At 42.3% G+C, this 10,773-nt stretch overlaps 1 protein-coding gene across 1 annotated transcript in view; it reads right to left on the bottom strand.

The window, feature by feature from the left end:
• Positions 1–5,721: 5,721 nt before the first annotated feature.
• sparcl1 (SPARC-like 1) overlaps positions 5,722–10,773 on the bottom strand; it is a 35,268-nt gene continuing 30,216 nt past the window's right edge. Inside the window, 2 exon segments of the mRNA XM_084318225.1 lie at positions 5,722–6,360; positions 10,078–10,226. Coding sequence (XP_084174351.1) covers positions 6,332–6,360; positions 10,078–10,226 — 178 coding nt within the window. The 3' untranslated portion in view covers positions 5,722–6,331.

Here is a 10,773-nt window from a genome sequence, read left to right as displayed (position 1 = left end):
CGCCGGCTGCCGGCTGCTGCTGGTTGTTCAGTCCGTTCAGTGGGCTGACCTGCATTTGTCCAGGGATCATCAGGGGAGTCATTGGACCTCCCACACCTCCCACGCCATTGCCTTGTGGCAACAAGATGTAGAATGGAGGCAACCCGCCATTTGCGAGCTGCAACAACTGCCCCGGTAGTGGTTGCGCCCCATTGGCTTGTCCTATGAGGAACGGCCCGCCCTGTTGGAAAGGTACAAAGGGGACTGGGTTACCAGGAGCCTGGCCGTTGAGAGCACCTGCCGGCTGGATTAATAAAGCCCCACCAGCTGCTAATTGTAGAATCTGTGCTAGTAAGGGTGAGCCGTTCAAATTCACAGCTCCGGGGTTGGCAACGTTACCAGCCATTCCTGCCATCATGTTCACTCCCCCATTGGCAGCGGCCCCCGCCTCCCCACTCCCTGACGACCCCCCCTCAGCCACGAGGGCCAAGGCCTGAAAGATAACACACAGCACGCAAAACATGATGCCACAGTTAGAAGTCGAAGGATGCAGGGCTGCTTCCATACGTGGCTTTTATAGTGAGCTTGCACTTCCGTGGCCACCAGGGAAGATCCAATCAGAGGGCAGGACAACAACAACGGTCATCGCCTTGACCATGGAGAGGATTTGACGTGCAATTTTGGTTTTCTCACATCCCATAAAGGCCATTATCCAGGATCACCTGGTAAACCCAAACCAGGTATCAGGCTCTCATTAGCGAGCTATATTGGGTGCGGATGTCACCTTTTGGTGTAATGGGGACGCTAATAGTATCACCTTCAATTGGGTTACTCAGACGAAAAGCCAAAGCTCTGTTTCACGTTTTCAGATTAACTGTGTTTTCAAATGCTATTATTCTTGTTTGTATATGTATATACTGTACATACTAAAGACAGAGGTTGAGTATGTTCAAATGATATATCACATTCATACTCCACCTGATCTGGATTGATTGCAAATACATGGGATGTCAAAAAGTCTAAGTGATATGGTTCTTCATCTGAAGGGTTAATTTCATATCATTACATTTAGTCATTTAACTGACGCTTTTATCACAAGTTCTGTACAACAAGTCAGCAGGAAGGGTACAACTCTGGCAGCTAAGGGTAGGTCTTAACACATAGTTTAAATGTCCCATATTCTGAAATATAGTCTTGGTGTGGATTTGGCAGTGAGAAATGTTATTTAGGTGTGGGAGAATAGAATATTACTAAGGTGGTCTTTACTGTTTTGGCCAGTGTTGTTACAGTGGTATATACAGCATGTACAATAATGCTGTATATACCGTATACATATATATTTATTACCTACTCTTACTAGTTACGCTGCGTGCGTGCGTGCGTGCGTGCGTGCGTGCGTGTGTGCGTGTGTGTGTGCGTGCGTGCGTGCGCGCGTGCGTGCGTGCGTGCGTGCGTGCGTGCGTGCGTGCGTGCGTGCGTGCGTGCGTGCGTGCGTGCGTGCGTGCGTGTGTGTGTGTGTGTGTGTGTGTGTGTGTGTGTGTGTGTGTGTGTGTGTGTGTGTGTGTGTGTGTGTGTGTGTGTGTGTGTGTGTGTGTGTGTGTGTGTGTGTGTGTGTGTGTGTGTGTGTGTGTGTGTGTGTGTGTGTGTGTGTGTGTGTGTGTGTGTGTGTGTGTGTGTGTGTGTGTGTGTGTGTGTGTGTGTGTGTGTGTGTGTGTGTGTGTGTGTGTGTGTGTGTGTGTGTGTGTGTGTGTGTGTGTGTGTCAGGACACGGGCTGGTGACCAGAAGGTCACTGGTTCAATTTGTGTGAATTAATAAATGTCTCTCCTCCCTGGACACCCACAGTTGAACTGCCCTTGAGCAAGGCACTTAACCCTCAACTACTCCATTGGTGGTGCTCAGAGGACCATGAATGTGTGTGGTTGTTACACATACAACTTTACTGTAACATGACCTTTAGAGGTCAATGGTTCAAGGGTTGAATGCCTCCCAAGCACTGGAATACACAAACGTCATGTAGAATGCATACTTTTACATTTGATACATTCAATATCAAATACTTCTCTACTTTTACTGACAGTAAGTAAAATTTTGAATGGATGGCCTTTACTTTTATCAGAGTACTATTTTATCTGGGTATCAAATCAAATCAAATCAAATTTATTTGTAAGGCCCGACAACACACGTTAATGTCCCCATGGGCCGTACACGTCTTCTTTAAACAAGTCAAGAAGAAACATAACAATAAGTCAAGAACAGAACAAGAACACCATAAGGTCCAACAAATTTAAAATAAATGTCTTCTTATAAGTAAAGTACTGTGTACTTCTTCCTTCACTGATGGATGAATGGATGGATGGATGGATGGATGGATGGATGGATGGATGGATGGATGGATGGATGGATGGATGGATGGATGGATGGATGGATGGATGGATGGATGGATGGATGGATGGATGGATGGATGGATGGATGGATGGATGGATGGATGGATAGATAGATCACACCATGGATCACATTATGGCATCTATCACCAGGCCACTCCTGACTTTAGTTTATCCACCAAAATCAGACGTGAAAATAAAGATTTGGCAACAATGGCTACTTTCAATCATTTATTGGTCATAATGTAAAACAATAACATTCTTTCAACCAGGAAAGATACAGCAGGATCAGGATTTATACTTGAATCATGTAATAAAAAAAAAACATTCTCACTCACAATATCTCTTTTAAACAAATAATTAGAGATAATTTGCACTGTGTACTATTCTTCTTCTTCTAATTTATACATTTCTTTCTATATGTTGGTGATGGTGGTGGTCGTCGTGTTGCGATGTTCCTCAATGTCTGTTGTTCGTAAAGGACAATTTTCTGTCCGTGCAAATGTGATGAACACAGACGTTTTCTGAATCTGGCTCGGAGATGTTCCAGTGACACGACATGTCTGCAGCTCTTGGTGTGATTCAGTCGAGCTCCTCCTCGGTGTCGTCCTCGATCTCTGTGCCTGTGGATCCCTCCTCTTCTGGTGCTTGTGTGACCGGAAGCTGTGCTCTCCTCCCGCGGTACCTCACTACAGAACGCATCACTCTGGCCTTGCCCCTCACGACGCCTGCGATCCCACCGCCGGCTGCCGGCTGCTGCTGGTTGTTCAGTCCGTTCAGTTGGCTGACCTGCATTTGTCCAGGGATCATCAGGGGAGTCATTGGACCTCCCGCACCTCCCACGCCATTGCCTTGTGGCAACAAGATGTAGAATGGAGGCGACCCGCCATTTGCGAGCTGCAACAACTGCCCCGGTAGTGGTTGCGCCCCATTGGCTTGTCCTATGAGGAACGGCCCGCCCTGTTGGAAAGGTACAAAGGGGACTGGGTTACCAGGAGCCTGGCCGCTGAGAGCACCTGCCGGCTGGATTAATAAAGCCCCACCAGCTGCTAATTGTAGAATCTGTGCTAGTAAGGGTGAGCCGTTCAAATTCACAGCTCCGGGGTTGGCAACGTTACCAGCCATTCCTGCCATCATGTTCACTCCCCCATTGGCAGCGGCCCCCGCCTCCCCACTCCCTGACGACCCCCCCTCAGCCACGAGGGCCAAGGCCTGAAAGATAACACACAGCACGCAAAACATGATGCCACAGTTAGAAGTCGAAGGATGCAGGGCTGCTTCCATACGTGGCTTTTATAGTGAGCTTGCGCTTCCGTGGCCACCAGGGAAGATCCAATCAGAGGGCAGGACAACAACAACGGTCATCGCCTTGACCATGGAGAGGATTTGACGTGCAATTTTGGTTTTCTCACATCCCATAAAGGCCATTATCCAGGATCACCTGGTAAACCCAAACCAGGTATCAGTGGCTGGCTCTCATTAGCGAGCTATATTTGGTGCGGATGTCACCTTTTGGTGTAATGGGGACGCTAATAGTATCACCTTCAATTGGGTTACTCAGACGAAAAGCCAAAGCTCTGTTTCACGTTTTCAGATTAACTGTGTTTTCAAATGCTATTATTCTTGTTTGTATATGTATATACTGTACATACTAAAGACAAAGGTTGAGTATGTTCAGGTGATATATCACATTCATACTCCACCTGATCTGGATTGATTGCAAATACATGGGATGTCAAAAAGTCTAAGTGATATGGTTCTTCATCTGAAGGGTTAATTTCATATCATTACATTTAGTCATTTAACTGACGCTTTTATCACAAGTTCTGTACAACAAGTCAGCAGGAAGGGTACAACTCTGGCAGCTAAGGGTAGGTGATATTGTTCATCAAACAGTGTTGAACTTGAGTGCTACAGTATTGAGTGCATAGTAGTATAGACATATCAGCATAGTAGGTAGTAATATAGGCAAGGTAAATTCCTTAGTAGCAAAGTGCATAATAGTAAAATACTTAAATGTTTTATTTAATTTATAAATAAAGGTCACCACAGTAGCCTGCCTGACATGGGTTTTTAAAGGGACATGAACTGAGGAAATGTGTCTCCCCATGGGACCCAGTCACATTACAACATGTTGGTACTCTAATCAAGTGTGGGGGGGGGGGGCACCAGAGACAAGAGCATTTTAGGTCTTAACACATAGTTTAAATGTCCCATATTCTGAAATATAGTCTTGGTGTGGATTTGGCAGTGAGAAATGTTATTTAGGTGTGGGAGAATAGAATATTACTAAGGTGGTCTTTACTGTTTTGGCCAGTGTTGTTACAGTGGTATATACAGCATGTACAATAATGCTGTATATACCGTATACATATATATTTATTACCTACTCTTACTAGTTACGCTGCTGGCCAGTATGACTACTACCATACTGTCTTATACCTATATCACTGTACATAATATTACAACTCTGTACATACATCTGATTAGCACTACACCCTGTAGTACTAATTTATATTATACCTAGTTTAATCACCTGTATATTACTATTGCACTTTACTGTTACATTTGCACTCTGGTTGGATGGCAAACATATTTTCGTTGTATTGTACTTGTGCTGTATAAGACAATACATTTGAATCTAATCTAATCTAATCTTACTTGAACAATTCTAAATTGTCCTGTTTAAAGGGAAGAAAAAACATGTTCCACAGATTCAAGGTAATTGTTTAAAAGATACAAAATATGGGACCTTAAAGGGGAACTATTTTACTATTTCTTTCACTATTTGGGCACTTTTACACAATTCCTGTGGGTCTATGGAACACCTCTGTAATATTTTTTATTTTTTTATTCATTGTTTTGTATTTCTAATCAAGTCCTCAAAAACAGCATTTTTCTACCTCAAGATCTCGAGCCGTTTTGAGCCTGGGCTCCAACCACTGTGTGCAGCTCATCATGTACCTCGCCATTATCATGCAGCGGTGTCTCTCTGACATCACAAATCATCACATTTTCAGATGACTCAGTTCAGTGAGGGTGAATATTGTGAGAGGAGAATTGGAAAAATGCGCCAATATGAGAATTAGAGACATAGATCATATTAATATAAGTTCACATAGCTAGGAAACAATGCTAAACACTCAAAAAGGCCATTTATAAGATAGTTCCCCTTTAAGAAACCCTCAGAAGACACTTATGTCAGACAAAGTCAAAAAGCTTTTATTAGAGCTGTTATTGAAGCAGAACATACAGGAGATTCAACACTTGGCAGATCGGTAAACATAACAATTCTACCAGGCTATGAATCTATTCAATCTATTTAAGCTTTACTTTGAAAGTAATTGAAAATGGCTTCACAGAAAAGCATTCATCCCCTAAATGATTATCATATTTCTATGCCACTCTTTTTACAATAGGTTTTCAAGAATGCCACTTTTTTTCTTTTTTTTTCATTCTACAAATATAATGAGTTTGTGTAAACGTTATCCCCTTTTGGAATGCATTCAGAAAACGGCTTCTGTATAAAACTGTTAATGGCTAAATCACAATGTTTTCTTGTCGTCCGACACAATTACTCTATGAAGCTCTTATCTAAACCACAGGAAATACAAAGATCCAAATGTTCAAGCTTGGTCTGACAACACAAATTACCCCCCTCTTTCTGTTACAAAATAACATGAAGCATAACATTTCTTTCTTTCTTTCTTTCTTTCTTTCTTTCTTTCTTTCTTTCTTTCTTTCTTTCTTTCTTTCTTTCTTTCTTTGATCTATACTTTTCAGGGTGCATTATTATGACACCGTTTGAATGCACATAACTATCTCTCCTTTTCAATCGTTTGTCTTTGTCTGTTCCACCCTTGTTTGGGCAGCAATCCCAGGGCGGCTGCTTGGTAGATGAGGCACACAGAGACGCATCAGTCCCAGTGTGGCTGCTTGGTAGATGAGGTACACAGAGACACACCAGGGCTCAGAATAGCAGGTTGATATCCATGTCCTCTGCCGGGAGAAAGAGAAATAGAGAAACATTTTAGCAGCGGTGGAAGAAGTACACAGTTCCTTTACTTGAGTAAAAGTAGAAATATCCAGATAAAATAGTGCTCAGGTAAAAGTCCTCCATATAAAATGTTTTACAATACAATACAAAAGTATTTTATGTTGAATGAACTTAAGTATCAAAAGTTAAAAGTATGCATTCTGCGTGAAATATCCCAGGGCTTGGAAACGTTCAACCCTCGAACCGTTGACCTCTAAAGTTAATGTAAAGTGGCATGTGGTCCAGTTATGCTGCTCTGATTATGTCCTCTTGAAGTTGGCAGGCTTCAAATGTGAAAATAATTGATAGATTTCTGCCATGTTTTCCATGTTAAATCTTTTTCTTCAAAGTAACTAGTAAACGATGGCTTCAGATAGATGTAATGAAGTAAAAAAGTGCAATATTTCCTTTGAAATGTAGTAGAGTAAAAGTACAAAGGTTCCCCCAAAAATGGAAATACTCAAGTACAAGTACCTTGGAATTGGACTTGGGTACAATACTTGAGTAGAAATACTTACTTTCCACCACTGCATTTTAATGGCAATAGTTGCCATAGTCATTCAAAATTACTAATGGACATTTACACTATTATAATACATGACCATGGTATTAGAGGTTAACTATAGGTTATATTGCAGAAGCCCCCAGCCTGCTATCATCTCAGCTAACAAAATCGAATCCCACGTTATAGCCGGACTGAACCAAGGTAGTCACTGTGTGAGTCACTGTATCGCAGAACAATATCAACAGACCCATTTTCTTATGGACACAAGAAACACATTGCAGAGTAGAATAGTGGATGGTATTTGTTCTTTTAATTTAAATGATCACATTTGATCAACATTAGAAAAAAGCATTGTGTAAATACTGTAGCATTTGGAGACTTTCAAATTGCATTTGCCTTCCTTTTTATTTTACATTATTTTGCCACAAGGTGGCACTGATATCTGGGCTCAGCCTCTGACCTGTTTACTGGCAACACGACAGGCCTTATGGTTGTGGAAGCAGAGAGTGTGCTAAGCCGCTAGTTAGCTACTGTCTGGCGGTTAGGTAACAGCTGTTGTGCACAGTGAATAGTTTCACTAGCCAGACGGACATTCTCATTTTACTACAGTGATGATCACATCACACAGACACAACCCAGTGGCGAATCCTTATGGAAGCCAACGGAAGCCATGCCTCCCTAATATTAAAATATGAATTAATATCAAATATGAAATATGAAAAAAAAAAATATATATATATAGTTTACATTCTTTTTCATCTGTGTTATAATTTTTTTTTTTTTTTTTTTAATGTCTCCCTCTTCTCCTTCTCACTCCCTCTAACACACTGTCAGCCTCACTATGCTCACTGCAGCAGGAGAGGAGGCAGATGGTAGGTCTCTTTCTCCAGGCTTCCAGCATTATAGAGTCCAAATCCGATCCTAGCCAATCAGATTCGAGCTGACTGCCACACCCTAAAAGTTTAAAACGGGGCTGAGAGGAAAACACTCAGCATATTTTCCCCTCTGCACTCTGAACATTGTATTAACCCGTAACTGTTCCCACGGGCCGAATATTGCCCCGATCCTCGCGAGATTAAATCCACGGGGACCTCTCGGCGTGCCGAAGCTTTTCCTAAATCACTTCCATCATCGAAAACGAGGGGAAAAGGTCGGCTCGCGACCCTGAAAATGTCGCGTGATTTTAAAAACGCTGTATTAAGTGAGCCTATTATGGGATCCACGCGAGCTTTCTATCGTGGAAACATCTGGGCGTCCCGCAACTTTTACTGATTCACATGTAGCCCCTAAAATGCTTAGAAAAGGAAAACAGAAAGCGTGGAATAAACTCGCCGTGATTCCGATCCGCGTGAAAATATTCACGGCCATAGAGGAGACCGTGGGACACCTTTTTGCAACCGAATATGTGTCTCGAATTTGCTCCCACGCGGCGCACAAAATCGCGCAAGGAAAAATCGGACCAAAAATTAACCAATGCTCCAGCAGTATTAATGACCCTGATGTAAACAAGACAAACGTCTTTCTCTGGTCTGCATCCCCTTATACAATTGTGTGTATTGAGCCGTACTGTATTGTACCCATTCTGCAATCTGTTAAATAAATAAAAAGAACGTTTGACTGGCCGCCGAGCCATACTGTAGTGTACATGGTGACTGCTTGACTTAAAAAACAAAAAAAAAACAAAAAACAAAAAAAAGATTATTAATAAAAATATTTAATAATTTTTTTTTTAATAATTTTTTTTTGGCTTCCCCTGTTATTTTACCCACGCGACGCCACTGACACAACCCTCTACATTCAAGCTCTATAAGTCTCTCTCTCTCTCTCTCTCTCTCTCTCTCTCTCTCTCTCTCTCTCTCTCTCTCTCTCTCTCTCTCTCTCTCTCTCTCTCTCTATATATTACTTTTGTTTTGTTTGTTTGATCTGTATCTCTTATATCTCTTATTTGTATTTTACATGTATTTATTTTGTTTTGTTTTGTTTTTCATGTCAGCATGATTGCCATTTAAAAAATAAATGTGTCTGAATGATCCTGTAAGGAGCAGCCATATGGCACGAAAATAAAGGCATTCTTTCATTCATTCATTCATCCATGAATTCATCCATGAACGGCTCCTTTCTGCGATATTATGTAAAGGACCAGACATGTTTAATATAGTGTTGTATAAAGCATACCAGGGCATTTGACCAATTACTCATGAAGCCATTTGTGAAATTGTGCATTGCAGCTTGTTATAATTAATAACACTGTTATAACATTTTTATTATATTTGGTCATGATGAGGAAGTTGTAAATGTAAAGAATATTGTCTCTCGGGTTAAAACATTTTCAAGTTCAAGGTCAAAAGTGGTATTTTCTTTGTTAAAATAAATGGTCTACAACTAGGGACTGGGAGACCCATGTTACTGACCAAATACTCTACATCAGTGATGGCCGTCGGAATGTAGAGATATTTAACACTTATTTTAACAAAGAAATACCACTTACAGCACCTTTAAGAAAAGGAAAGGGGACGGCTAGGTGGTGTAGGGGCAAGGCGCTCGCCACCAATGCAGGAGACGCTGGGTTCGAGCCCAGCTCTCGGCATTGCTATCAGCTTGGCTGGTCGTTCATACTAACACAATTGGCAGTATTAGAGGGTGGGAAAGCTGGTGGGTGGGTCCTGGTCGTTGTAAACAGCAACTCCTACAGTTCGGTCGGGGCGCCTGCTCAGCGAGGAAAGGATCTAAGGGGGGTAGTGTGATCCTTCCACACGTTACACCCTCTCAGTGAGAGTCCGCGGTGCCAGGTGAAAAGAAGCGGTTGATTGGCTACACGTGTGTTGGAGGAAGCACGTGGTAGCCTTCACTCTCCCAGACCGACTGTGGGGGGTAAGTGCGCAGCGACCAGGAAGGGGATTGGGAATTGGCATAACGACTAACATTGGGATGGGAGAAAAACGGAGGAAAAAGGAGGGGGAAAAAGATCAATAAAAAATAAAAAATAAAAGGAAAATGAATGAATAATAGTAATATCAATAATCATTTGCAGTCTCTGGCCATCTCTTCCAGCATCATCGCATGATTGGCAAATCAACGGCGGGCGTTCACCCAACCAATCTCTGACGTGTGGTGAAACCCTGCATGCCACACACATCCACACCAAACGTTTCACACACTGCCACTCCTACCGTACCTTGCTTGATGCCAAAGCATTGGGCCCACTCCCTAAAGGAGACCAGTTTGTCCTTGTCGGCGTCACACTCCTGGAAGAAACGGGAGGTGCAGTGCTCCATGGGCACCAGGGGGACTCTGAGTGGGGCCAGCTCTGAATGGGTCAGGAATCTGCAGTGGGACAAGGGGGACATCGGGGGAAATCAGGGAGTTTGACTCTGGAAGTCGAGTCAATAGATCTTATACACAAACAGAAGTTTCATTCCATTCTCGATATTGGATGCAATCCAAAATAGGTTTGATTCAATACAATTATATATATATATTATAACACTGCTCAACTGTGACATTTATTCCCGAAGAATTTAAGAGCATCGTTTGTGAGAGATATTTGAAAATCCCAATCCCTATTTTGAACCTCAGGACACGTGTACATTTTTCAGGTTTGAATGATTGTCAGGAGGAGCATGTTGAAATGGTGCCACTGTGGAAACCTAACACAGAATAACAGAAGAGTAGAGCCTTGAAGCAGCAAGTGTCTTCATCAGAGTCAAAATAATGTGTCCTTGCACCTTATCATCAAAAGACATAACATGATCACACATCTGTGTGTTCCAGTGCCTTCTTTGGGTTAAACATGCAGTTACCCAGACATGCAGTATACCCAGAGACTCTGCGTTACTGTTGTACTGCTGCTGTATAATGACAATACATTTTA

This window comes from Notolepis coatsorum, assembly GCF_963971535.1.
Source record: "Notolepis coatsorum genome assembly, chromosome: 7".
NCBI lineage: Eukaryota > Metazoa > Chordata > Actinopteri > Aulopiformes > Paralepididae > Notolepis > Notolepis coatsorum.
The sequence above is the reverse complement of the archived record's forward strand: the minus strand, read 5'-3'. Positions and strand labels throughout refer to the sequence as shown.